This window comes from Molothrus aeneus, chromosome 24 (assembly GCF_037042795.1).
Source record: "Molothrus aeneus isolate 106 chromosome 24, BPBGC_Maene_1.0, whole genome shotgun sequence".
Lineage (NCBI taxonomy): Eukaryota > Metazoa > Chordata > Aves > Passeriformes > Icteridae > Molothrus > Molothrus aeneus.
The window spans coordinates 5238147-5265231 of NC_089669.1; the positions used below are offsets into that span (position 1 = coordinate 5238147).

At 51.2% G+C, this 27085-nt stretch overlaps 2 protein-coding genes across 2 annotated transcripts in view; one reads left to right on the forward strand and one right to left on the reverse strand.

Annotated features, from left to right (window-relative positions):
- The first annotated feature begins 1397 nt into the window (after positions 1 to 1397).
- Positions 1398 to 9116, forward strand: GNAT2 (G protein subunit alpha transducin 2). The gene is made up of 9 exons (XM_066565111.1): positions 1398 to 1515; positions 2373 to 2415; positions 2610 to 2751; positions 2913 to 3070; positions 3633 to 3761; positions 3972 to 4101; positions 5496 to 5649; positions 6056 to 6256; positions 8342 to 9116. The coding sequence occupies exons 1-8, from the start codon at positions 1398 to 1400 to the stop codon at positions 6244 to 6246; spliced, it is 1065 nt and encodes a 354-aa protein (XP_066421208.1). The 3' UTR covers positions 6247 to 6256; positions 8342 to 9116.
- Positions 9117 to 9857: 741 nt separating this feature from the next.
- The window catches only part of GNAI3 (G protein subunit alpha i3), a 31181-nt gene continuing 13953 nt past the window's right edge, over positions 9858 to 27085 (reverse strand). Inside the window, exons 2-9 of the mRNA XM_066565128.1 lie at positions 26462 to 26504; positions 26217 to 26358; positions 24422 to 24579; positions 16470 to 16598; positions 13827 to 13956; positions 12205 to 12358; positions 10959 to 11152; positions 9858 to 10884 (exon numbers count right to left, since the gene is read on the reverse strand). Coding sequence (XP_066421225.1) covers positions 10962 to 11152; positions 12205 to 12358; positions 13827 to 13956; positions 16470 to 16598; positions 24422 to 24579; positions 26217 to 26358; positions 26462 to 26504 — 947 coding nt within the window. The 3' untranslated portion in view covers positions 9858 to 10884; positions 10959 to 10961. The remainder of the gene's footprint in view (positions 10885 to 10958; positions 11153 to 12204; positions 12359 to 13826; positions 13957 to 16469; positions 16599 to 24421; positions 24580 to 26216; positions 26359 to 26461; positions 26505 to 27085) is intronic.

The following is a 27085-nucleotide window of genomic DNA, read 5'->3' on the forward strand; positions in this document are numbered from 1 at the left end:
TGTCACCCACCCCCCCTCTGTGCCCCCCACCCCTTGTCGAGGGGGTGAAGGGACAGCGAGGTGACACCACCCACCAGGGCCAGCGCTGCGCCGGGCTGCGAGGGCACAACTGCCACGGGGGACAGTGGGGACCCCAGCCTGACTCATGTCCCCTGCCCAGCACTGTCCGCACACCGCGGGGAGGGGGGGCGGTGTCTGGTATTTTAATTGGACCCCCCTCATTAGCGCCGAGTTCATTAGAGGCTCAGAAAGGGCTTTGTGTCCGCGGGGACAGCAGGAACAGAGTGTCCCCAAGCGACGGCGCTGCCAGCGAATATGCGCCCGGTGGGACGTGGGGACACCGGTGCGGGGACATGGAGCCCCCAGTGACCCTGTGAAGTGCAGGGATTTAGGAAACCTGAAACCCAAACATCGGGGATTTAGGACACCTTAAACCCAAACATCGGGGACCTGCAGGACTTGTGGGGGTCCCAAAGCCCACCCGGGGCGGGGGCTCCCCCTGCGGTGCCCACCCAAAGCCAGCCTCGCAGGAGAAAGGGGGAGGCACCCACCTGTCCCCCAGGGTTTGGGGGATGGGCTGGCAGGGGGGTGCTGAGCCCGGGAAGAGGAGGAGGAGGAGGAGGAGGAAGGCTGAGCCACGATCCCATTAAAGAGCTTAGGCAGCGGGAGGGCGGCACCCAGCGGGGCAGGATTAGGGGCCTCGTTACCCACCCCGGGGTAATTAGCTCCCTTTTCCCTGCAGGAGGAATCCCCCGGTGCCATCACCCCCCTGCCACCACCCTGTCCCCCTGTCACCGCCCAGTCCCCTGCCAGTGCTCTGGAACACCCAGGGGTGGGGGACACACACAACCAGGGGCTGATCCCATCCTCAATGCCCCCCAAAAATGGGATCACAGTGCACAGAGAGCAGGGACCCCCAAAATGATCCTCACTTCCCAAGTCACCTCAGGGGACCAGTCCCCACGGTTAGGGGGTGTCACACTGATGCCCCCCCCCCTTATGTAAAGCCCCCTGCCCACCTCCCTGAGATGCTCCATCCTTTTTTTTCTCCCTGAGCCCTAATCTTTGCCATCTTGGGCTAATTGGATTTCCTGGGTCACATGGCAAGATAAAAAGTCCCCAAATCCCACGGTCAAAAAAAATCAGGTTATCCATGGGGAATTAAGGGAGAGAGCGGGGGGCAGCCAGCAGCGAGGACCCACCGAAGAGTGCTGCCGGCTTGGGGCACCCCAACATCAGGTGTGGGGTACCTGGCTCTCCTTTTTTTTGAATTTCTGGTTCATCTCCCAGTGCTCACCTCGTTCCCGAGGTGTGCGTGTTATCTCTTTGAAGAGCTGGAAAAGCCTGGGGACCTAGACGAGCTTGTGGAGTTATTGGAGGAGGAGGAGGACGAAGCCATGGGGAGCGGGGCCAGTGCCGAGGACAAGGAGATGGCCAAGAGATCCAAGGAGCTGGAGAAGAAGCTCCAGGAGGATGCGGATAAGGAGGCCAAGACGGTCAAGCTGCTGCTGCTTGGTGAGGCTGGAGGGGAGGTCCCCTGGAGATGTCCCTGTGTTCCCACTCCATTGAGGCTGAGGGGATGTGGGGATGGGGAAGGGGACAGGGAACCCATGACCCCCTGGGCTCCTCCTGCCCTGGCTCTGGTACCCCTTGGCCCCTTGGACAAGCCACCATCAGCCTGGAGAGGTTGTCCCACCCCTAGGACATCCCCAGGGTTATCCCTGGGAAGGGTTGGATATGGCATTGGCTCTTGGGGATGGCAGGCACAAAGGGGACAGTGGGGGAATAGGGAAGGGACCGAGCTCCTGGGTCCCACCAGGATGTGCCACATCTCAGGGGGGTCAGCGAGAACCTGGGGAGCTTCTGCCACCAGCACCCCAAAACCTGCTGGTGGTGCCAGGCAGGAGGAGATGGTTCCTTGGGGGTCCCTCCACTCCCCATGGGGCTTGGGGGTGACCCTGTGGGGCAGGGGTGACTCCATGGGGCAGGGGCCAGCAGTGGGGCCTTATCCAGGTGGGGGGGCTGGGGTCAAGGCGATTAACACCCTAATTCTAAGCAGCTTCCTGTGCTGCCCTAAGCCGCTTACGGCCCCAGAGGCATTGCCGGGCACTGCCCACGGTGGGCGGGAGGTGTGGGATGGGGGGACCCGCACCCAGGGGGCTCCCACCACCCTGGGGGTCCCGAGCTGTGGTCCCACACAGGGTGCAAGGGGTGACAGGAGTGTGGGGATGACAGCAGTGGTGGGAAAAGGCCAGGCTCAGTGTCTAGGCAGGGGATGGGTGGGGGACACTGGCTTTGGTCCCCATGGGGTGCCCATCACTGTGACAACAGGCCCTGATGGGCACTAAGGTGTCCCTCCCACCCTTTTCCAGGGGCTGGAGAGTCAGGGAAGAGCACCATCGTGAAGCAGATGAAGTGAGTATGGCCTGAGCCAGACTGGGGAGGGGGAGGCCACAAGGATGAGCCACCAGCTCTTGGACATGGGGTGGCTGGACCCCCAGTCACCCCCCATGTCACCTGGTGGTGGCACCTGTGATTCCCAGTGTGGGGTGGTGATTCCTGGTGGAGAGGATGTCCTGGCTTGGGGCTGAGGCCACTGTGCCTGCCAGGATCATCCACCAGGACGGTTACACAGAGGAGGAGTGCATGGAGTTCAAGTCCATTATCTACGGGAACATCCTGCAGTCCATCCTGGCCATCATCCGCGCCATGTCCACGCTGGGCATCGACTACGCTGAGTCCTCCTGCGCGGTCAGTCTGGGGTGTCCCTGTCCCCCAAACCCCCTGATGTGGGGCCAGGGCAGCCCCCAGAACCAGCGTCCACAGCGGCCCCATGTTGTTCCCCCAGTCCTGAGGGCACTCTGGGGGGACAGGGGCCATGGCAGGGTTGGTGATGAAGGTCCCTCTCGCAGGATGAAGGCCGGCTGCTCTTCAACCTGGCTGACTCCATCGAGGAGGGCACGATGCCCCCTGAGCTGGTGGCCTGCATCAAGAAGCTGTGGAAGGACGGGGGGGTTCAGGCGTGCTTTGACCGTGCTGCCGAGTATCAGCTCAACGACTCAGCTGCATAGTGAGTGAGGACACGGCACAACAGGGACTGCCCTGGGGACCCCCTGACAGCTCACGGCCAGCTCCAACCCAGCCTGGCAAAATCCACCTCCTCCCTGCTCCTGGGAATACCCCGAGAATGCCATTCTTCATCCCACCAGTGTCATCCTCCATCCCACTGGTGTCATCATCCATCCCACCAGTACCATTCCCCAATCCCACCAGTACTGTTCTCCATCCCACCAGTGTCATCCCCCATCCTACCAGTGCCCTTCTCCATCCCATCAGTGCTATCTCCCCATCCCACTGCTGCCATCCCCCATTCCATTAGTGCTGTCCTACATCCTCCACCCCACTGCTGTCATTCATTGTCCATCCCACCAGTGCCATCCCCATCCCAAAAGTGCTGCTGACCTGCAGCCCCACCATCCTTTACTGTCCTTCAGCTCCCCCAGGGATGTCACTGCCCTGGAGTCCCAGTGTTTGGCAGAGCTCAGCCCCACAACCATCCCCAAAAATCTGGGGGAAAGGGGAGACATGGGCAGCCCCGTGGCAGCAGGTCACATCCCTTCCTGTCCCCACAGTTACCTGAACCAGCTGGACAGGATCACAGCCCCCAACTACCTCCCCAACGAGCAGGATGTGTTGCGATCCCGAGTGAAGACCACAGGGATCATCGAGACCAAGTTCTCTGTCAAAGACCTGAATTTCAGGTGGGTGGGAGCCTCCCCCACCTCCATGACCACTCCTCCATGATTCCCCCCAGCCCTGATGGTGGGGAGGGATTTTGGGATGACCCTGACAATCGAAGGAGCACCAGTGCCCTCCCACAGACAGTGATTCCTGTCCCCCTGAGGATGTGGCATCAGATGGGGGGTGGCAGGACCAGGTGAGTGCATTCCTCATCCTTGTCTCCTCCCCAGGATGTTCGACGTGGGAGGGCAGCGCTCAGAGAGGAAGAAGTGGATCCACTGCTTCGAGGGGGTGACCTGCATCATCTTCTGTGGGGCCCTGAGCGCCTATGACATGGTGCTGGTGGAGGACGATGAAGTGGTGGGTTGGGGTCCTGGAGGCACTGGGAGCTGAGGGGGAGAGGAACAGGGAGCTCTGAGGAGGGAGGAACAGCACTCTGCACTGTCAGATGCTCTGGGTGATCCAGGAAAGGTGTGGGACATATGGGATGGAGCTGGTTCCCACCCAGGTAAAGTGCACTGGGTAAAGGTGTTTGCACTTCCTATGGGTTGTGAATCCATGGCTCTGCCCATGAGGAAACCCCCTGAGCAGATCCTGAGAGCCACCAGAGACTGGCCACACAGCCAGGCAGCTGGAGCAAAGCTAAAGGGAAGGGCAGGAAGAGCCAGGAACCCACTGGGATGAAGGAAAATCTGGTCCTGAGGCACCTCGTGCCTTGCTGTGCCCTCCCAGGTGAGCAGAGGGGATAAGGAGGGGCAGCTCCCACCCTCCCAGTGTGGGGGCACAAGGATGTGATCCAAAGTGTGTCCAGTGAAGGATGCACCAGCAGAGCCCTGGGAAAGCAGTTGGGAAGGCACAGATCCAGAGAGAAGGAACATGGAAACTCCATGATGGGTTTTTCTTTGAAGAGATAAGGGGTGAAGACAAGAAGAGCAGGAGTGGTTTCTTCCCTGGCATCTCCTCCAGGTCCCATGGCTGCTGCTTGGGATCCAACTAGCTTCTGCAGCTGGATCAGGGTCAGGATCTGCCATCCCTGGGCCCTGCCATGGCCAGGCAGGAGCTCAGAGCCTTTTCTCAGCCATGTGCAGGAGAGCATCCTTCCCATGGGAGCCCTTGGGAGAGGCTGGAATGCTCACCCAGCACAGGACAGGGCAGGATTTGGGCACAGACAGTGCTCTGCATACAGAAAAGCTGCTGTGATGGGAAACTGGATGAGGGAAAACCATCCCTGGAGAACCCACCTGCTGCCCACAAAGATGGAGGATCCTCCTTATATCAAGAAAATCCCCCCATTGGACTTGGCTCTGTCTAGATGGATCCTCATCCCCTCAGGATGACCCAGCAGCAAACTAAGAACTCAACAACTGCTTTAAAACTGGAGATTTCCTTTTCCCAGCTCCTCCCTGAAGCTGTGGATAATGGCCAGAAGCCACAGTCCAACAAGAGCATCCCCCTGATGCTCACTGAGCACCTTCCTCGCAGGCTGCAAGGCTTCCATGGATCATTTGCTCAGTGAAATCACTACAATCCTTCACTTCTGACAATCCCAGGAGGGACTGGAGCCAGTCCCTACACCCTGAGCATCATGTGGATTTATCTGTGATTTTGGGTGGTCAGGAGAGACTGGGCAGGCAGCAGGACCAGCTGCTGCTGCAGCAAACAGGGAAAAGCTCTTTTTTTGGGAATGGGGGCTTGGGGATGGGCTGCAGTGGCCCCAAGGGAGTGCCAATCCATGACAATCCATCTCCCTGCAGAACCGGATGCATGAATCCCTGCACCTATTCAACAGTATATGCAACCACAAGTTCTTTGCTGCCACCTCCATCATCCTCTTCCTCAACAAGAAGGACCTTTTTGAGGAAAAGATCAAGAAAGTCCATCTCAGCATCTGCTTCCCAGAGTATGATGGTGAGTCCAGACCCTTCCTGGCCTTACCCCTCCTCCCTGAGACTCCCCAAACCAGGGCTGGGGAGTTGTGTGGTCCCAGCAAAGATGCAGCAACTCGGTTTTGGGATGTGTTGTGATAGGGCTGGGGAAGGGAGATGAGGATGATGAGAACAGACTCTATCCCAAAAAAAGGCTGGGGAAGGGAGATGAGGATGAGCAGAAGCAGCTCCATGCTGCTCTGTGAGGTGGTGAATCAAATCCTGGGAGGTTGGAGCTGAGGAGAGGATGGATGTGGCCTCAGGAAGGTGTTAGGAAGAACAGAAATGGGGTAAAAAGGAGTTCTGTGCTACGCATGGTCAGCACTCCACCCTTTTCCTCCAACACCCGCCCCCATGGGAGCAGCTTGGAAGCATTCCCCCCTCTGCAGGTCCAAACACATTTGAGGATGCAGGGAATTACATCAAGACCCAGTTCCTGGATCTCAACATGAGGAAGGACGTGAAGGAGATCTACAGCCACATGACCTGTGCCACAGACACACAGAACGTCAAGTTCGTCTTCGACGCCGTCACAGACGTGATCATCAAAGAGAACCTCAAGGACTGCGGCCTCTTCTGAGCACCAGCAGGTATGGGAGAGGCTGGAGCCAGAAAACAGGGACAGGAGAGGGCAGGAGGGTGGTCAGAGCTGGATCCATCCCAAAAAGGGCTGGGGAAGAGGATGAGGAAGAGCAGAGCTGGCTCCATCCTAAAAAAGAGCTGGGGAAGGGGAGGGGGATGAGCAGAGCCAGCTCCATCCCAAAGGATGGAGAAAGGGGAGGGGGATGAAGAGGAGGATGGTGAGTATTGGCTCCATCACAAAAAAGGCTGGGAAAGGGAAGGGGAATGAAGAAGAGAATGGTCAGTATTGGCTCCATCACAAAAAAGGCTGGGAAAGGGAAGGGAGATGAAGAGGAGGATGATGATCACTATTGGTTCCATCACAAAAAGGGCTTGGAAAAGGGATGAGGAAGAGTAGAGCTGACTCCATCCTAGAAAAAGAGCTGGGAGGGGGATGAGCAGAGCCAGCTCCATCCCAAAGGGCTGGGAAAGGGGAGGGGGATGAAGATGATCAGAGCTGGATCTCTCTGAAAAAAGGGCTGGGGAAGGGGGATGAAGAGGAGGATGACCACTATTGGCTCCATCACAAATAGGGCTGTGAAAGGGAAGGGGGATGAAGAGGAGGATGATCACTATTGGCTCCATCCCAAATCAGGAAAGGGGAGGAGAATAAAGATGATCAGAGCTGGATCTCTCTGAAAAAAGGGCTGGGGAAGGGGACTGGGATGAGAATGATCAGAGTTGGCTCCATCCCAGAAAAGACTGGGGAAGGAGAGGGAGGTGAGGAAGAGCAGAGCCAGATCCATCCCAGAAAAAGGGGCTGGGGAAGGGGTAAGGCTGATCAGAGTTGGCTCCATCATAAAAAAAGGGCTGGGAAAGGGGAGGGATATGAACATGATCAAACCTGGATCCCTCCCATAAAGGGCTGGGAAAGGACAGGGATGATAAAGAGCAGGGTTAGCTCCAACCCCAGAAAAAGGCTGGGGAAGAAGGAAGAGGATGGGGATGATCAGAACCAGCTCCATCCCCAAAAGAAAGGGCTGGGGTAGGGGATAAGGATGATCAGAACCAGCTCAATCCCCAAAAACAGGCTGGGGAAAGGAGAAGGGGAAGAAGAAAAGCAGAGCCAGCTCCATCCCCCCAACAAAAAAGCTGGGGAAGGGGCTGGAGATAAGGATGAGCAGAGTCAGCACCATCCCAAAAAGAAGAGCTGGGGATGAGGATGAGGATGATCAGAGCTGGCTCCATCCCCCCAAAAAAGGGCTGGGAGGGGGATAAGGATGATCAGAGCTGGCTCCATCCTGCTTTGTGGGGTGGTGGGATGTAGGTCCCCCTGGTTTTGCCATCAAGTCCTGGAAATCCTAGGAGTAGGGGAGGGAAGGACGGCCTGGGAGCAGTGAGGAGGGGGAAGTCTGGGGTCCTATCACCCCAGGGACATGGTGACCTCCCTGTGCTGAGCTCCCATGGGATTCAGTCCCATCCCACAGTGGGGTGGGTTCAGCCAGACAATTCCCGCCCTTGCACATAGAGATTCCCAAATCCTCCACCTGAGCTAAAGGGAATAATTTTATTTCTCTCCTGCTGCAATTCCAGCCCAGCCTCAGTGGATGTGAATATCCCATGGTACACTCTGCTGCTCCCAGCCTTTTAGCTCATCCTAAAACTTTAATTAGGGTTTACCACCCTAATTAGGGTTTATCATCCTAAATCTTGCACTAATTCTGAGCAGCAGCAGGAATTCCATCCTCTCTCCTCCATATCCAAGCAGCTCCCAGCCACTGGCTCTGGCACTTTGCTTTTCAGGGAACCTCTGGTGCTTCTCTTATCCTCGAATATTAACAAAAAAGCAGGAAAAAGCTACAAAAAGAAACCAAAACAACAATCAAAAGAACCTCAAGGAGTTTCCCTGCAGGCAGGAGGCACCAGAAGGTGACACTTGGAAGGGGAGGAGGGAGGGGATGCTCCATCCTCATCACCACGGAGGAAAGCAAAGGGATGAAGAGACACAAATCCCTGAAACCCACCTCAGTTTTTCCCCTTGTTTCCATAAAATTGCTCCTCTAAGCCCTTCCCTGGGTGTGTTTAACTCTCTGTTCTCTCTCCCTCCCTCCCAGAAGAAGAAAACATTTCCATCTCACCGTTCTGCTGAGCAGAGCCAAAGGAAGAACCAACCCTCACCACACATCACTGCTCCCACTTTTTCTATGACCTGCCCAAATCTGCCTCCTTCCAAACCCGAACCTGGAAGGGGCTGAAGCTCAACTTCCTGCTCCCTTTCATGGCCATTTCCTCTTTTTTTCCCAAGGAAGAACCCCTGTTTTCAGCATTTTACAGGAGGTTTGACACCAGAGAGCCCAGCAGGAATAGGAATAATGAGGGAATTTGGGAGGTAGGATAGACATGGCCCCCTTGCCCATCCCTCTGCAGCCCGTTCCTGCCCTTGATTGAAGCTGGATTAATCCAGGATGAAATTTCTGGGGAAGGTGGAGGCTGTGTTACCCCCAAGTCGCTCCTGGGAACCAACCTCAGTCCCTCATTCTTTCCTGGGAACCAACCTCAGCCCCCCTCATTCTTTCCTGGGAACCAACCTCAGCCCTTGGCAGGACAAATCAGGGGTTTGTGGGGTTGTTTTGGGCCCTAAATGGAGGGAATTTCTCAGGCAGGAGGGGCTGGGGAAGAGAATCCCAACTCCAGCCCAGCAATGGGCTGGATAAAGAGGAAATGGTTACTTGAAAGATTTTCATTCTGCTACTTAGAGCTGCATTTGCTCTGTCTGTTTGTAAATAATCCATAGATGAACCCTGTATCCATCCTCTCCCTGTTTCCTGCAGAGATCTCCCAACCAGCTTCATTTAACTGTAGGAAAACACAATAAAGGAATATGCATGATGTGGATGTTCTTCCTTTCTCCCACTTCCACTTTGCTCCATTCCTGTGTCCCAGAGCTTGGATCAAGGGATATTTCACCTGCTTTGCATCCATTCTGGGGGTGTGTGGATCTCTGGATCTCACCTGGATCACTCCATGGCCACTGCTGGGCTCCTGGGGGGTGGGATGGGGGTCACCATGCCAAAAACCCTCCTGGCCAGCACCCCTGGATGAGATGAAGTTCCTGGATGAGTTTAAAGGATGAGTTATCCCATGTAGGATTGCTGGAAGGGAACTGTCAAACAGACACAGCTCCAGATAGCTTGGAAAAGATTCCAGAACAGGGAATCTCCCTCAGGGCTCCCCCTGCCAGCACACACCAGCCTCCCTAAGGAATTTACCCTGGATTTCCAAGCAAGTGTTCTGAGAACAGTCCCACCTCCATCCCACAGAAGTGCCCAGAGCAGAATTCCCAAGGGGGTCACAGCAGCCAGTGAGATTTGGGTTACAAATAAGCAGTAATTATCCATCTGCCAATAATCCCATGGGCAATGAGATTCCTGGCATGTTCCAGCTGTGCCAGCACGACTCAAGTCTTTGGGAGCAGCACAACACCACCAGTGGTGGGTGATAAAGCACAAGGAACCTCCCTGTCCAGAAAATTCCACCCAATTCCCATCAAAGCTCTTCCTCTCCTTCTCCAGCAAAGCACAAAAGCTGGGAACACTCCTGGAAAAAGGAAGAATAAAGTGGAGAAAAGGCTACAATCTTTACTCACCATTTTAATACTGCCAACAAGTCTAACAGATCCAACTGTACACATGACAAACTGGGAGGAGTCTGGATGCAATCATGGATCAGCAAAGGAATGTAGGACTGGTTAGGGATGGCACTAGAGGGAAATGGGGATTTGGCACCACACAGACAAAGTAAAGGCATGCTCAGGACAGGGCTGGACAGGGAGGGCCATGGGAAAGGCAGCACTGAATAATGCACCATTTTCATCCCAAAAAATGCACAGGAATCAGTGGTTTGGGAGCTGGGAAGCAGCAGATTTCCCCCAGCCAGGGCTCAGCTCCTCTCCCCACTGAGCTAGGATTATGCTGAGCACAAACCCCTTCCCATAAAACTGGCATAAAACTGGGCTCAAACCCCCAACAGAACCTAAACCCTCCTTCTGCTGCAGGAGCCTTTCCCAAAGCCTGGGGGGAGCAGGATGGTAACAAATCACACATGGAAAAAAAGCCGAAGCTCTAAGGATCCCTTGGTAGCTGCAGAAATATTAAATCCTGGCCATAGCAAGTGTTAAAAACAAGGAATTCCTGCTAAGAGGAATATTTTCTGCAGGATCTGCTCACATGTGCATAGTTAAGTGAATTTTTTGTTGCTTTTTTTAATTATTATTATTTTTAAAACAAGGTTTGCAAATAAAGAAATAAAGTTTAGTAAAGTTATAGTTTTCTCGATGGAAAAAAAAAATAACCTTAAAAACAGACTAGTGGTGGCTTGTTAACCAAAGGAAGAGAGAAAGCTACATATCCAAGGTCTGGAATCCAGCTGGAATCCACTGCACATCCCGGAGATCACGTCGTCCAACGATGCCAGGAGGATCTACTCCCACTACGTGGCTTCACTGTGCCCTAATTCCACATCCCACAGCAATAAAAGGTCCCTAAGACAGAAGATTGTGCTAAAGAATTCCAGGATTCCACATGTTCTCTGCTCCTGGGTCATGCTCGTCGCTGTCCCCACGAGGCAGCAAGAGGCTGGGGCTCACCAGGCAGAAACACTGGGAAGGAAACCAGGAATGTAGAAGGGAGCAGAGAGAGCCCTTCCCAGCAGGACACCCAGAGCTGCATTTACCTCTCAGTAGAGCCCACATTCCTTGAGGTTGTTTTTGATGATGACGTCGGTGACGGCGTCGAAGACGAACTGGACGTTCTTGGTGTCGGTGGCGCAGGTGAAGTGGGTGTAGATCTCCTTGGTGTCCTTCCTCCGGTTCAGATCCTCAAACTGGCACTGGATGTAGGCGGCTGCCTCCTCGTACGTGTTGGAGCCTGCAAAGGAGAAGATCCCTGGCTTTGCCCACCGGCTCACGGGAGCTTTTAAGTCCATATTAAGCTGCTTGCAACCATCTGCCTTATCCAGCTACAAATCCAAATCCACCATTAACTCCTTCTGGGAGAGCTGAAGTCTGTTCTCTGGGCAGTGACCTTGGACATGGGATCCAGGGATTGCTACGTGCTGGGACAGCCAGGCTCCACAGAGAGCAACAAATCATGGCAGTCATGGGCTGGAAGGGACCTTCAATCCCATCTTGTTCCACCCCCTGACAGGAATAGGGACACCTTGTTGCTCCTGTCCAGCCTAGCCCCAAGCACTTCCAGGGACAGGGAATCCACAGCTTCTCTGGGAATCACAGAAATCAACAGGTTTGAAGAGATTTGAAGGATTTTTTAAACATGTAAATGCCTTGAGCAGTGCCCAAGTAAAACCTTCCACCTGTGTGGAACCACAGCAGGGATGGGTTCCGGAACAATCCACGTTAAACACGGACACTCCAGGGTGGACAGGAGCCAGAGCAAGACATGGTTAAGTTACACAGTCTCTAAAATTGAATTTAAATGGAATTATTGTCCCAGTTAGGTGTGGAAACAGGGAAGTGACCTTCACAGAATCACAGAAAAATGAGGTTGGAAGAGACCTCTAAGATCATTGAGTCCAACCTATGCCCTAACACCTCAACCAGACTCTAGCACCAAGTGCCATGTCCAGTCTTTTTTTAAACACATCCAGAGATGGTGATTCTACCACCTCCCTGGGAAGAGCATTCCAGTACTTTATTATTCTTTCAGTGAAAGAAGGAAAATCCCCTTGATTTGTTGGAGTGCAACACTTTACTCCAGGGAAGGACAAAGGCTGTTCCTAACCAGAGCTCTTCCAAGAAAACAAGCACCAAACAACTGAACAGGCCAGAACTGTCCAGGAGGCCCAGGGAAGGAATTGGGGGAAAAGTTTGTAACTGATTCTGGGTTGTGCAAGGCTCTGACTCACTCACTGCTGGCCCAGTGACACAGATGATCCCACAGTCCCAGAGATCCCAGCCTACCTGTGTACTCTGGGTAGCAGATCGTTAGCGGGCTCTTCTTAATCTTCTCCTCAAACAGGTCTTTCTTGTTCAGGAAGAGGATGATGGAGGTGTCTGTGAACCATTTGTTGTTACAGATGCTGTCAAACAGTTTCATACTCTCATGCATCCGGTTCTGGAAAAGGAAATCCAACAGGGAGACGTTAAGGAAGAGTGGGATGGTGGACAGAGGCTCTGCTGCACAGGCCAGACTCAAAATTGAGGTGTCACTGCCACATCCTCACTGCCATTGCCCCAGGAGGAGCACAGGGGGACAGTTCACCTCCTCCTGTTCCTTCCTGGAGTGACTCACATGTAGAGAACAAGGCATGAGAACAACTCCAGGCACCTCCCAGCAACCAGGAACGTGGAAAACCTCATGGATGGGTTGTATTTATCATTTTGTGGGGCAAGATTCCACTGGTTTATCCAAAGAGTGCTCGTCCTTGCAGCTCTCAGTCAATTTAACAGGAGGAGTGTCGCCACATTTCTCTTCACAGAGAAAAGCAAGGCACAATTCTTCCCAAAAATATTTCTGGATTTCACATTCTCTGAACCTCAGAGAAAGAAAAAATTCTTATCATTTGCTGTGCCTGTGTTTGTGCAAAAGTAGAATGCAATATGGAGATTGTTAACCCAAAGTGATGGTGTTTTGTTTCCTTGGCCTGTCAGGGCCAGGTGTGTGTGTGTTGGGATTGTTGGGTGACAGTCAGAGATTCAGTGCAGTTGTGTGCAGAGCTGAGTGCTTGGCAGATATGGAATATAATATAGTATAGAACAGAATATAGAATTAGTATTAATAGAATATAGTACAGAATAGAATATAGAATATAGTATAGAATACAATACAGAATATAGAATTAGTATTAATAGAATATAGTATAGACTAGAATATAGAATTAGTGTTAATAGAATATAGTATGGAATAGAATATAAAATTAGTATTAATATAGTACAGAATATAAAATTAGTATTAATAAAATATAGTATGGAATAGAATATAGAATTAGTATTAATAAAATATAGAATAGAATATAGAATTAGTGTTAATAGAATATAGTATAGAATAGAATATAGAATTAGTGTTAATATAGTACAGAAAATAGAATTAGTATTAACAAAATATAGTATAGAATATAGAATTAGTATTAATAGAATATAGTACAGAAAATAGAATTAGTATTAACAAAATATAGTATAGAATATAGAATTAGTATTAATAGAATATAGTACAGAATAGAATATAGAATATAGTATAGAATACAATATAGAATATAGAATTAGTATTAATAGAATATAGTATTAATATTGTTTTAATAGAATATAGTTTAGAATATAATATAGTAGAATATACTATATTATTCTCTACTATATCACATTACATCAGTTTAGATGTAGTGTAATATAGTATAGAATAATATAGTATAATAAAGTAATTAATTAGCTTTCTGATAAGATGGAGTCAGATGCATCATTCTCTCCCCTTTGTTGGGGGACCCTGCAAATTCTATAGGAGTACAGCAGGAACCTTCCAGCCTGGTGCAGGATGGAGCCAGGATGCTCCCAGCTCCCTTCCCTGCAGCCACAAATCCCACAACACGCACCATCTCCTCGTCCTCAGCCAACACCAGGTCGTAGTCACTGAGGGCCACGCAGAAGATGATGGCTGTCACCCCCTCGAAGCAGTGGATCCACTTCTTCCGCTCCGAGCGCTGCCCTCCCACGTCGAACATCCTGGCAGAGGCAGAAGTGGCTCAGGAGCTGGGCACACCCCTCCTGCCCGGCCCCCGTGGTGTCCCCAAGGGTGGGGAGGCTGAGCAGGGCTTGGGAACACACAGGGTTTTGGGAGCTTCCCTCAGCAGAGGGGATTTTAAATCAGTATTATCTGTTTTCTTTCAAGTTAGGGTGGATAGAGCTTGCAGCAACCTGGGCTCCAAAGTGTCCCTGCCTGTCTGGTTCCAGCTGTCCCTGGATGAGGTTTCATATCCCTTCCAAGCCAAACCATTCCATGAGTCTGGTTTTCAGCAGGAAGAACTGGAAGTTGACATCCAGAGCTCTGCTGATTTTGTTCTCCTTCCTACTTCCTTAGCAACAACTCATTACTTGACTGGACTCCAAACACTTTCTCACAGGAAATGGATTATTGGGAACACACTACCTGCAAGCTCCTGCTGGGACCCAGGAAAAGATTAAGGGAGTTAAGAAATAATTTAATTTATTAAAAATAATCAGAGGTACCAGAGGTTAAAGGTTGAGCAGTTGCTTATGGAATTTCTGTATAAATTGAATTAATTTCTAATTAAATAGGAATTTGTGTCACTGGTAGTTCCAGCCCCCCTGCTCATCCAAATATTTTGATGAGAGCCCAGGAGTGGGATTTAATTAAATCAAGTTAATATCTGAGTTATTCAGTCATAGATAGTGATTTGCTCCCAGAGCAGATAAGGAGCTGTCCAAGGGGGGATTTAATGATCCCAAACTAACTCCCACCTTTTATCTAACCCTCTGGTCTAGAAGGAAAGATGGAAATCTCTGTGAGAATCCAGGATATTTCCATGGCTTGAATCATTTGCCATTAGCACAGAGAGATTCATGAAGGAAGAGCATCCCTGACACCTCAGCTCATCCCAATTCCAGTCACTGCAGCTTCCCCATCCCATTATTAATGTCTGAGATGGAATATCACAGCAGAGCTGGCAGCACCAGGGTTTCTGATGGATGAATGCTTCCCTTTGTGGAGCAAATCCCTCTGGGACAGCACCTCGTGTGTCTGGGGCCCTGCACATGATCAATGGCTCTGGGCAGGATCAGGAAGGAGGGTGGAGATGATTAAAGAACACACTGGAGATGCTAATCCTGATCCATCACCACAGGGAGACAAGTTATTCCCTGGATGGACCAGAAGCTGCATAAATAAATTGATGATGCTGAGTGTTTCGGCATTTTTGTTTAAAATATTCTTAAATTGCACAGTTTGGAAGCCAAAATGCTGTTCTCCCAAAAACTGTGTAAAAGTTTCCTTCTCCACAAGAGACCATGGAGATGCTCCAAGGACTGGAGCCCCTCTGCTCTGGATCCAGGAGAGCTGGGAAGGAAAGGGCTCCAGAGACACCTGAGAGTCCTTTCCAGTGCCTAAAGGGGCTCCAGGAAAGCTGGAGAGAGATTTGGGACAAGGGCCTGGAGGGACAGAACCGGTTGAATGGCTCCCCACTGCCTGAGGGGAGGGTTAGGTGGGATATTGGGAATAAATCCTTCCCTGTGAGGGTGCTGAGGCCCTGGCACAGGGTGCCCAGAGCAGCTGTGGCTGCTCCATCCCTGGAAGTGTCCAAGGCCAGGTTGGACAGGCTGTGGAACCACCTGGGATAGCTGAAGGTGTCCCTGCCCATGGCAGGGGGGTGGGACTGAATGGGATTTAAGGTCCCATCCAATCCAAACCAACCTGGGGTCCTGTTAAAATCCTTGGATTTTAGAAGCACCACATGGATTTTGCTGCAACTCCATCAAAGTGTTTCACAGCCCATTTGTAAAGAAGCCAACACACGATTTTTAGGGATGTGAGCAGGAAAGACTCCAAACCACTGGCACAGACAGAGGGAGGGGGCTGAGCCACAGGCACTGCACTGTCCTACACCCTCCAGCACAGGAATGCTGTGGGGCTCCAGCTGTTTGTCAGGAGCACACGTGGGATCTGAAGCAAGGAATTCCTAAGCAGCAGGAAGGGGAGCTACAGGGATCCAGGGTGAGGGAGGAGGGATGCAGCCTCAGCCTGCTCTGAGGTTAGAGGAAGCTCGTTAGTGACATGTAAAGGGACACTGCCAGGAGCAGGCTGGATCCACAGCCTGGCAGGGACTGGATCAGCAGAGGGGACAGGGAAGTCCCAGCCCCTGCAGTGCCAGGCCCAGGCTGGCAATGCCCAGAGGAACACATGGAGCACACCATGCATCCCAGAGCCACAGCCTGGCTACGGACACAGCTGGGTTCCTCTGCTCTGAGGAAAGGGTTAAACTCAAACTCAAACTCCAGTCAGTGTCCTTTTAGTATTATTGTTGGGATTGGGTCCTGGAAACGAGCAGTCAGTACCTGTGTCTGCGATTCCAACATAAAAGCAGCTGAAAAGAACAGAAGGCAAATCAAAGTCAAACTGGTCTCTCCAGTGAGGAGAGGATAATGGAGGGAAGGACAGTTAAACCAGGAGCAAGTGTGGGGTGTGCCCCCAGTGCAGGGCACGGGCACAGCCCTTCACTCACTTGAAATAAAGGTCCTTGAAGGTGAAGTGAGTCTCCACAATTCCTGTAGTTTTCACTCTGGTCCGCAGCACATCCTGCTGAGTGGGAATGTAGGTCGGCTGGGATATTCTATCCAAGTCATTTAGGTAACTAAACCAGAAGAGACAACACAAGAGGCTTTTTTTAGTCAGCTGCCTCAGCCATGAATCTTTTATAAACTGCAGAACAAAGCGCAGAATTTATTTATCTCCCTCACACAGCACAGCCCTCGAAGCAAACAACCCCCTGGGGCTGTCTTGAGGGATGTTTTGGGGGTTTGGGGATTTTAACCCCTCCCTGGATGACCTTGGATGTAGTGCTGGTGGAGCTGAGCTGGCTGGGGAGGGTAGGGAGGGAATGCAGAGCTGTGCCAGGGCTGGATCTCCCAGGGCAAGCCACAGTCAAGGTCTCTCGCTTCAAAGCACAAGGCAATAAATCCAAGGGTTTGCTGTTAAAGGGCAGGGATGCATCAAGGGAGCTGGGAGGGAGGGATGAAACCCCTTAAAAACCATCCCAAACCAGGCAGATCCAGTCACCCCCTTCCCCAACAAGCTGACTCTGAGGATACAGCCCTGGAAGAAGCCACATCCTTGCAGAAATTTTCCCATCAAGACCTCAACAAATTCCAGCCCCAAGCACATTCCTTTTGGAGTTCAGCTCTCAGACACAGCAGCACGAGGTACAGATGATTCCAGCATGATCAGAAATCCCACTCCAGCCAGCAACACCTCTGAGCTTTCTTCCCTCCTGCTCTCACAGAGGTGAGATGGATCCCACAGCTCTGCAGGGATGGCACAGGCTGTGCTCTTTCTTGGGAGCAGGTTTTAATCACCCTCAGCCCTGTGTCACTGGGAGGCTTCAGGGGCTCTGATGTGTGCAAAAAACCCTCCCAAATCACAAATTGTTATCACAGATCCATTGTCAGCCAGGAATTGCTTCTTCCCATGTGCCTGGAAGCTGTGCTAGGAACCCCAGCAACAAATCCCTCCTCCAGCAGCTCCAGCATCGCCCTGGCCAGGACTTGCAGAGCCCTGCCCTGTTTCCAAAGCCCAGATCCCAGTGATCTGCCAGGACCTGCCCAGTGCCACGGGGCTTTTCCCACAGAGAGTGCATTTAGTCCAGGAAGAGCCACTCCTCTCAGCCCTCTCTCAGCTCCAGAAGGATGGCAGGTTTGTGAGCTGCTGTGTGACCAGGGCCTGGCTTTAGTTTCAGTTTGATGATTTGGAAGGTATTTACCTTCCTCAGCTTCTACCAAGTAATATTTCTGCTGAGGCAGTAACATGCCCAGAATTTTTTCTCCTCTCTCCCTCCCACCAGTGTAAGTTTAGCTGAGACACAGTGTAGCAAAACCCAGTGGGAATGCTAAGAACAGACCCAGCAGCTCCTCAAAGCCTGGCTTTGATACAGGTCACACCACTGATATGATAAATCATGAAATTGTTTTGAAAAGTCCTTTAAGATAGAGCCCCATTCTTATCCCAGCACTGCCAAGCCCAAGCTGAAGCTGTAAAGCACCTGCTCCCAGCAGCCACTTGGAACAATGGGCACTGAAAGTGGAATAATTCCTAATTAAGGCTTTGGGAGCAGCCAGGGAGGGGGGAATGGAGCTGGCAAACAAACTCAATCAGGGAATAAAGCATATCAGATTCAGTGGTGCTGCCTGAAACAATAAACTGTGCCAGACTAATTCCAGGGAGACCTAAAGGGCAAATCCCATGGCAATATAAGCAGCTGGAAAACCCAGCAAAGGGGATTTCTGGGAAACCCTGGAAGTCCTGCCAAGTGTGGGCAGAGGAAGCAGCTGTGCCCTCCCAAAAATCCAGGCTGTGGAGCCCAGCTAGTGCCACTTGTATTTCAGATTAAGGGGAACTTAAAAAGGATACCCCAAAAAGCTGGAGAAGCAGAATCTCTTTGTTCCCAGTACCACAGACAGAGACACCTCTCACAAACAGCTCTGAGAGCAAACACTGACCTTGCTGTGTCCCCCTCATCCCAAGCACTTCCAATCCCTTCCCACCACCTCCTTCACCTCCATCAGGCTGAGGCTGCATCCCCTCCTTCCTCACCTGGGATCCCTGTGTTTACAGAGCCAGCTATTCCTCATCCTTCAACACCACAAGCTTCCAAAAAGCCAACTTGGGCTTGTTTTCATTCTTTTTTCATGCTTAAAATGAAGCCCTAAGTACAAAAAAGTGCTGATCAAGCCTACAGTGTCACTTGTTTGTCCTGCTGACTCTCCAAGCATTCCTGGGACAACCTGTGCCAGGCTGGCATCACTGAATCCCAGAATTCCAGGATGGTTTTGGTGGGAAGATGTGGGAAATGGATTTATAGAAAATTCTTGAAGCCTGACAGAAGGCTCACATGGTATGTAACTGTAAGTAAATTCTGAGATAAGAAATGTTAACTTAGAAATGCCATGGAACAAGATAAACATTGTTGAGAGAGAAATGGAACTAGAAATAAGTTTCAAAGGATGGTTTTGTAAATAAAATTAGATATTTTAGAGAAATAAAATTATAAAAGATAAATTGTAGTAGGACTTACATGGGGAAATTTTAAATGATTGGTTTTAAGGTATTTACAGTATGGTGTGGCTAAAGCTGACAAGCTAAGAAAAGTTTATAATGTGTTGTAATTAGGAAATAGTTGGTTTCTGATGGTAATGGTGTGAATTATAACATCTCTATTGTCTCACCCTTCACATGAGACTGAAAATGGAATAGAAGTTTTTGAAACACCTCTCAGTTACCCCATCTCTGGGTCAGAAAATGGCTTAATCCAACAGGAAGAGACCTTAAAGCTCATCTCATTCCATGGCAGGGACACTTCCACTGCCCCAGGTGCTCCCAGCCCTGTCCAGCCTGGCCTTGGGCACTGCCAGGGATCCAGGGGCAGCCCCAGCTGCTCTGGGCACCTGTGCCAGGGCCTGCCCACCCTCCCAGGGAACAATTCCTGCCCAATGTCCCATCCATTCCCTGTGTCCTGTCCCTCCAGGCCCTTGTCCAAAGCCCCTCCCAGCTCTAGGAACTTAAAAGAGCTCTCAGGTCTCCCTGGAGCCTCCTCCAGGCTGTACATCCCCAGCTCTGCTCATACTGCATTGGGAGGTCCAGTCTGATGAGGAAACATCCCAGTCCTGTCTCATCCCACACCCAGACAGCTCCAGGGAGCACAGAGGGCAGGGCAGGGATGCTGGGAAATGAACAGGAGATAACAGAGCTCCTCTCCTCATCCTGCTCACAGCAACCTTGCAAGGGTGATTTTCCTTACAATTCACTCCTTTTGGTGCTGAGAGGGAGGATTTCAGGGCCAAAAATGGCTCTGAAAGTCTTTAAAGGGGGAGGGAGGAAGAGGAGGATGGGAAAAAGAGGGGAGAGGGAAAAGGGGGTGGAAGAGAAGAGGAGGGAAAAAAAGAGAGAAGGGGAAAAAAGAGGAGGGGAGAAAAGGAGGAGAAGGAAAAACCTCACTTAGAAATAATCTAAGTTTTATCCAGCACCATGTCAGGGAATTTAGGCCAGAACTGGCATTTGGGAACACGAGGAGATGTGCAGGACTAGAGGAAGGTTGATCAGGACTGTGCTAATTGCCCATGAGACTGCAGATAATTACCTACAGCTTCCACAGGCTGGGATCTGCCTGAAATCCAGGAAAAGTATGAAAACTAGGAACAAAAACAACTTAAAGCATTATGTGCTTGGTGACATTTCCAAGTATCCTGAAAATCTGGAGAGGTGTGAAATGGAAATATCCTTCACATTCACCCTGCAACACCTCAAACAGGGCTTTAGAGGGGGTACTGGGAAGGAATTCCTATCTGTGAGTGTGGTGAAGCCCTGGAATGGAATGTCCAGAGCAGCTGGGGCTGCCCCTGGATCCCTGGAAGTGTCCAAAGCCAGGTTGGACAGGGCTTGGAGCAGCCTGGGATAGTGGAAGGTGTCCCTGCCATAGGGGTGGAACAAGATGAGCTTTAAGGTCCCTTCATTCTGGGATTCCATGAGTCTGGAGCCAGGCTGAGAGAGCTGGGGATGGTCAGCCTGGAGAAGAGAAAGCTCCAGGGATGGAGACCTCAGAGCCCCTTCCAGAGCCTAAAGGAGCTCCAGGAGAGCTGGAGGGGGACTTTGGACAAGAGCAGGGACAGACAGGACACAGGGAATGGCTTCCCACTGCCAGAGAGCAGGGCTGGATGGGATATTGGGCAGGAATTGTTCCCTGGCAGGGTGGGCAGGCCCTGGCACAGGTGCCCAGAGCAGCTGGGGCTGCCCCTGCATCCCTGGCAGTGCCCAAGGCCAGGCTGGACAGGGCTGGGAGCAGCCTGGAAGGTGTGGAAGGTGTCCCTGCCCATGGAATCAGATGGGATTTAAGTCCCTTCCCCAAGTGGGCACAGAGGTCCCAAATGCTTCTTCACAGCCCTGGCTGGAGGCAGGAGCTGGGAGCCACACACTCATTGCTCACATCAGAGGGAAAGACAAATAGGAAGTTGCAAAAAGGCAAGTTAAAAAAAAAAAAAAATGTTTGCAACATTCCACAAAAGCCAGGGTAGCTGCAGGGGGCTTTAACAGAATGTGCTGAGGAAAGCACTGAGCATTTCCACATCAACAGCTTGGACCAGGAGCTACTCAAGTGTTCTTAAAAAAAAATAAAAAAGAAGAAAACACAGAAAACACCAGGATTCCAGGAGAGTTTGCTTGGATTAGTGTTATCCTCCACCTCCTCTCCTCCCATACCATCTCCAGCCTGCCAGGGCAGTGCTCTGACAGGCAGCAGCTCTGCCTGCACAAGGAAGAAGTGCCCATGATGCAGGAAACAGCAGCAAGGGGAGTTTTTGGAACAATTCTATGCTGAAATGCTTGGCTCTCTGCCACAGCAGCCTTGCTCTTGATGCTACCTGATTTTCACAAGCAGTTACTTGCCTGCTCCTCTCTTCCTCCTTTCCATGTGTCTCAGCCCCAGAATCGGCTGAGGAGCCAGAACTGGTCTGGAATCCCAGCACAGAACTGGATTTCAGCTGGAAAACCAGCAAATGGGGCACAGATTTACCAGCTGCTCACACTGAGGTTCCAGGGCTGTTTGTAGGAGGAACAGGGAAGTGAAATTCCCAAGAGAAGTGAGACAAAGCCTGTGTCATCCCACCACAAAAAGGGGTGCAGGACATCCATCCTTGGTGGTTGGGCACTTGAACAGCTCCCCAGGGAATGGTCACAGCCCCAAGGCTGGCAGAGCTCAAGGAGTGTTTGGACAATGCTCTCCTCCATGGAAAAACATCCCCCCAAACACAGGGTGGGATTTTGGGGTGTCCTGAGCAAGGCCAGGAGTTGGACTTGATGATCCTTGTGGGTCCCTTCCAGCTCAGGATGATCTAAACATGGACAAGGGAATTAAGCAGGGAACACCAGAGATAAGGCAGGTCAGGAGCCATGTGTGGAGCAAGAGGAAAATCCTGGGAATTCTGCAAGTCCTGTGGAAGAAGCAGCCCTTTAGTGGGGTGAATTTGCCATGAGGAAATCAACCCACTGCTGGCATTTCCCAACCACAGAGCAGCCAAGCTGCAGATGGATCAGAACACCAAAGTTGGTTTGGTGCAACTTCCTGTGGTTTTGGGACAGGAAGCTGAATTTCCTGGGGCACTTCTCAGGAAATGCCTGGGTGGCTCATCCTGGGTGTAAAATCCCCATCCCAGGCTGTGCCAGCTCCTCACAGCAGCCAGGACACCAGCAGTGGGTGGCAAATAGCCAGGAACAGAAGAACCCTCCAAAATCCCACCTCTGGAAGGGAGCTGGGTCAAGCAGGTACCTGCAAAAGCAGGGTAATGCCCTCTTTTCCCAATCTGCTCCATTTCTCCAGCTGCCTTCATCTTCCTCCTCTTCCAAAGCCATCCAGACACACACCAAGGTTGCTCCTTCAGCTCCCTTCCTGCTCTCTGCTCAAGTCCTTAAGCTTTCCTCCTCTTCTTCCATCTTTCCATTCAATCATTCCTTCCTTTCCCCCTCCCCATCAATCTCTTTCCTCCCTTGGACCCTGAATTTCCTCCTTTCCTGCTGCAAAGGCATGCACAAATCCAAGAAAACTCCCATCAGCCCTTCCCTTAATCCAAACCCCTGCCAAGATGCTGCAAATTAAGAAGGGTTCTGCCTTATTTTCAAGCTCAAATATGCTCTGAACAGAAAAGCCCTGCAGGCAGTGAGCTGTGCTACAGCTAAAACTTCTCCACAAAGCTCTTCCCAACTCATTTTTCCAAGGGTTTTTTTTTTCCAAGCTTAAAATGAAAACTCTTTTTTTTTTTTTTCCCCAAGCTTAAACTGAGATAAGTTTTCAGCTGGAAATGCTGAAAATCACCTTTCACAGTGTCAAATATTTGTTGCAGAGACACCAAGAATGTGAGTTAAAAAAAAAAAAAAAAAAAAAGGAAAAAACCAACAACTGTTTTGCTCATCAAAGGAACAGTTTCCCCTTCCTGCACCAACCTGCCCTTGGAAAAACATGAGGCATTTCATCAAAAATTCCATTAGCAGCCTGTTTATCTACTTGGAACCTTCCAGTTGTTCAGCAGCTGTGCTGATTTTAGGATGGGACAAGAAGATTTTAGCATCAGAACAGTTTGGAGGCAGTGTTGCCTGTGAAGTGCCAGGCACAGGAACAGGAGGAAAGGGAAAGCTGTAAGGAGAAAACTGAGAATATTGACCTGCCAGGTGAGGGGATCCCATTTTGGAAATAGCTGAATGTCAGGAAAGTGGCAGATTTAAAATTTAAGTGTTGCTCTCCTTTGCAGGGACAATGGAGGTGACACAGCCAAGCACTTGTCACTTCAACAGAATCCCAGAATCACTGAGCTTGGAGAAGACCTCCAGGATCCAACCCCAGAGCACTGGGTGCCATGTCCAGCTGGTCCATGAACACCTCCAGGGATGGGAACTCCACCACCTCACCTGGCAGCCCCTGCCAAGGCCTGGCCATGAAGAAATTCCTCCTGATGTCCAACCTGAACCTCCTCTGGCACAGCCTGAGGCTGTTTCCCCTCATCCTGTCCCTGTCCCTGTGAGCACAGCCCAATCCCCCCGGCTGTCCCCTCCTGTCAGGAGCTGTGCAGAGCCACAAGGGCCCCCCTGAGCCTCCTTTGCTCCAGGCTGAGCCCCTTTCCCAGCTCCCTCAGCCCCTCCTGGTGCTCCAGACCCTTCCCTGGACACACTCCAGCCCCTCAATGTCCTTCTTGTCATCAGAAACCCAAAACTGAGCCCAGATTGGAGGTGAGGCCTCGGCAGTGCCAAGGGCAGAGGGACAATCAGTGCCCTGGGCCTGCTGGACACACTGTGCCTGACCCAAGCCAGGTGCCACTGGCCTCTTGGCCCCCTGGGCACACCTGGGCTCATGTTCACCTTAGCATGAAACCAGCAAGTTGGTCAAAAATCACATTTTTCAAAACCAGATGAAATCCCTCGCTGGGAGGGTGGGGAGGCCCTGGCACAGGTGCCCAGAGGAGCTGGGGCTGCCCCATCCCTGGGTGTGTTTAGGGTCAGATGAGATGGGGCCTGCAGCAGCCTGGGATAGTGGAAGGTGTCCAGGCCCATGGCAGAGGGTGGGATGAGACCTCAAAGGTCCCTTCCAACCCAAACCACTCCAGGATTAAATTCACCATGCTGTAAAGAGAAAACTGTGAATATTGACCTGCCAGGTGAGGGGATCCCATTTTGGAAATAGCTGAATGTCAGGAAAGCGGCAGTTTTAAAATTTTCCCTAAGACTTGTGGGATGTTACAAAACAATCAGTGTGGGGTTTCCCCCAATGCTCCACAGAGAGAAGACAAACAATACTCCATCCCCAGTGTCACCCAGTCAGACCAGTGCACACAGGACCTTCCCACCCAGTCCCAGGCCGCTCCAGCCACACTGGGACCACTGTGGGAGCTGGGAAGAGCCCAGGAGCTGGTGTTGGTTCCTTACTAGGATGCAGAATCGTTGAGCTGGTATTCCCTGGATCTGCTGAAGCAGGCCTGCACTCCAGGGTCTCTCCAGAGGCGTTTGATGACTCCAGCCAGCTCTGCTGTCATCATGCCCTCCTCGGCGCTGCCAGCCAGCACGAACAGCTGCCGGGCATCGTCCTGCACGACAGACACACAGCCTGACACGTGCACCCACACCTTCCCCACCAACAGCAACACCTCTGCATTCATTCATCACTGCCCAGTCCAGCCAGCTTTCTCCCAAAAGTCATGGAGTTGTTTACCTCGTGCAGCCAGAGAGGGAATTTTGGGGAAGAAGCTCCAGGCTGGGGGGTGAAATGCCCTGGTCAGGGATGGCCACAGCACTTCCATCCCCACCAAAACCATGGGATTTCAGTCATTTGGTGCCATGTTTCAAGAAAAAGTGGAAATGCTGATGTGCCACTACAAAAAAATGAACTGACCTAGAGGTTTTACTTGGAAAACCTTTATTGGTGTGGCACAGCACCAGGAAAAGGGAAAAAACAGTGAGTTCTGAGAGGGACCAAAGCTTTGAGGATTTGCCTTTTGCTGCCAGAGCTGTCAGAAGTGAGGGAGACTGATTCCTTAATAAAACATTTCACCAGGAGATGGAATGGACTGACTGGGATCTGAGCATGACAAATCCCCCTCAGAAGCCAGAACAGAACCATGCTCTTGTCCAGGTTATCCAGTGGATTAGGACAGGGAACCCCACGCTGCCCTACAGCCCCCTCTGCTTTTATTCCTACCCTGATCAGACCTGTCAGGTCCTTCTGGCACCTGTGAGAGACCTTCCCCTACCCCAGCATTCTCCTCCTAACACCAGCCCCTCTCCCCTGAGCCCCAAACCCTGCATGTGCCAAGCTCAGGGTGCTGATCCCAAATCCACCTTATTGAGGTATCAACAGCCAAATGCACAGGGACCCCAGTTCTGCATCTCTGGAGGTCACTCCATGGTTCAATGCATTTGGCCTTTTCCTGGGAAAGCATGGCAAGGTTTTTGCCCTTTGGGATAGTGAAAATTCATGGGATTCAGCTCTTGTGAAGCCACCTCAGCATGGGCAGGTAATGAGAAAGGACCTGAATTCAGCATCTTCCCTGTTCCAGCTCCAAGATCCCAACTCAGCTTCAACAAGCACCAAGAAAGGTGGAAGAGAACTCCAGGAAGATTTGAAGCAGCAGCTGAACAACAGCCTGGGTGAATATGTGAGTGAAGATGTGCCCTTTGGCCAGGACTTGGAATCATAAATCCAAAATAAATACCATAAATTCAAACTATCTGGGGCTAGATGAACTGCAGCACGAGGCAGAACAGTCACAATGCAGCCCTGTGCTGACACAATTCTTTTCTCCTGCACATTTCCAGGAATCCCTAGTTCCCCTTCTGTGCCCTTCCCACCATCACAACAATCAAGGTTTCCTGACTTCCAGCTCAAAGTGCAGGACATAAATGCAAGAAACAGGCCAGGGAATGAGCAGAGCTAGAGGGGAGGGGGAAAGCAGGGCCTCAAACATCCCAAAACTTCAACCTCAAAATTCCCAAAAATTCAAATAATTTAGAGAAAGATCTGGGGATTTTTTTTTTTTTGAGCATTCAAACTAGTAAATGTTCTTACCCAGAACCTCAGTAAAATGTTGATGTTTTGTACTGACAATCCACTGAAGTTATGACAGATTTTTTGCTACTTAATCTTGTGAAAAACATATTCTGGCCCAGACTGAAATTCCAGGATTCATTAACAAGTTCAGGCTAAGGAAATAAATGCAATACTCACTGCTCTGGCAACTTCCCCAAAGTCTATCTTTAGCCTCCCCATGGCTCTGATGATGGCAATGATGGATTGGATGGTGTTGCTGTACACAACCACTTTATACTGTTTGCATTCCTCCTCTGAGTAGCCATCCTCATGGATAATCCTGGAAGGAAACCAGCTTATTATTCCCAAGCCAAACCAGAAGGGCACCACACATTTTTTATCCCACAAAAACAAAAGGTTGCAGCCTGCACTCACTCACTTACTTCATCTGCTTCACAATGGTGCTTTTCCCAGACTCTCCAGCACCTGAAAAGCACAAAAACCATCCAGTTAACCACATGAAACTGAAAGGAAAAGCAGGATGTGCTTTTTCCAGTTCCCACAGAGCAGTTGATGGGGTCTGGAGTAGGATATTCCCTGTGCATTGCTGCTGGTAGTGAGTTCCACCAGACTGTCCTGGCACATCCTTCCCGGATTTTATTTACAGATGCCAACTGTCACCATGAGATCATTGGCTAAAAACCCCTGAAATTTCTCAATTTCCAGAGATCAGCAAGGGCAGCCAGCTGGGAGGCAGGTCTGAAGAGCTGGGATGAGGATTTCTCCAACAGAGCAGCTCCCATCCCTCACTCCAGGCCAACACAGCCAAAGTGCATCAGCACCACCAGAAGCTGAGCTGGGCAGGAAAGGCCTTGAACAACCAGGTGGGAAGTGACCCCTGGCAGGGGTGAAATCCCAAAGCTGCAGGCACATCTGCATCCCAGCAGCCTTCCCTCTGTCAAGGAATGCAAAAAATACCTGGCTAACAAACCTCTGCAGGGCTGGGGGTCAGTTATCCCTGGTGGGGGTCAGTTATCCCTAGACAGGGGTCAGTTATCCCTGGTGGG

Excerpts from the sequence above, each read along its gene's own strand:
- GNAT2 (XM_066565111.1), top strand. The coding sequence starts at position 1,398 with ATGGGGAGCGGGGCCAGTGCCGAGGACAAGGAGATGGCCAAGAGATCC. Across the intron at positions 1,516-2,372 it reads GGTCAAGCTGCTGCTGCTTG|GGGCTGGAGAGTCAGGGAAG; the intron begins GTGAGGCTGGAG and ends ACCCTTTTCCAG. Across the intron at positions 2,752-2,912 it reads ACGCTGAGTCCTCCTGCGCG|GATGAAGGCCGGCTGCTCTT; the intron begins GTCAGTCTGGGG and ends TCCCTCTCGCAG.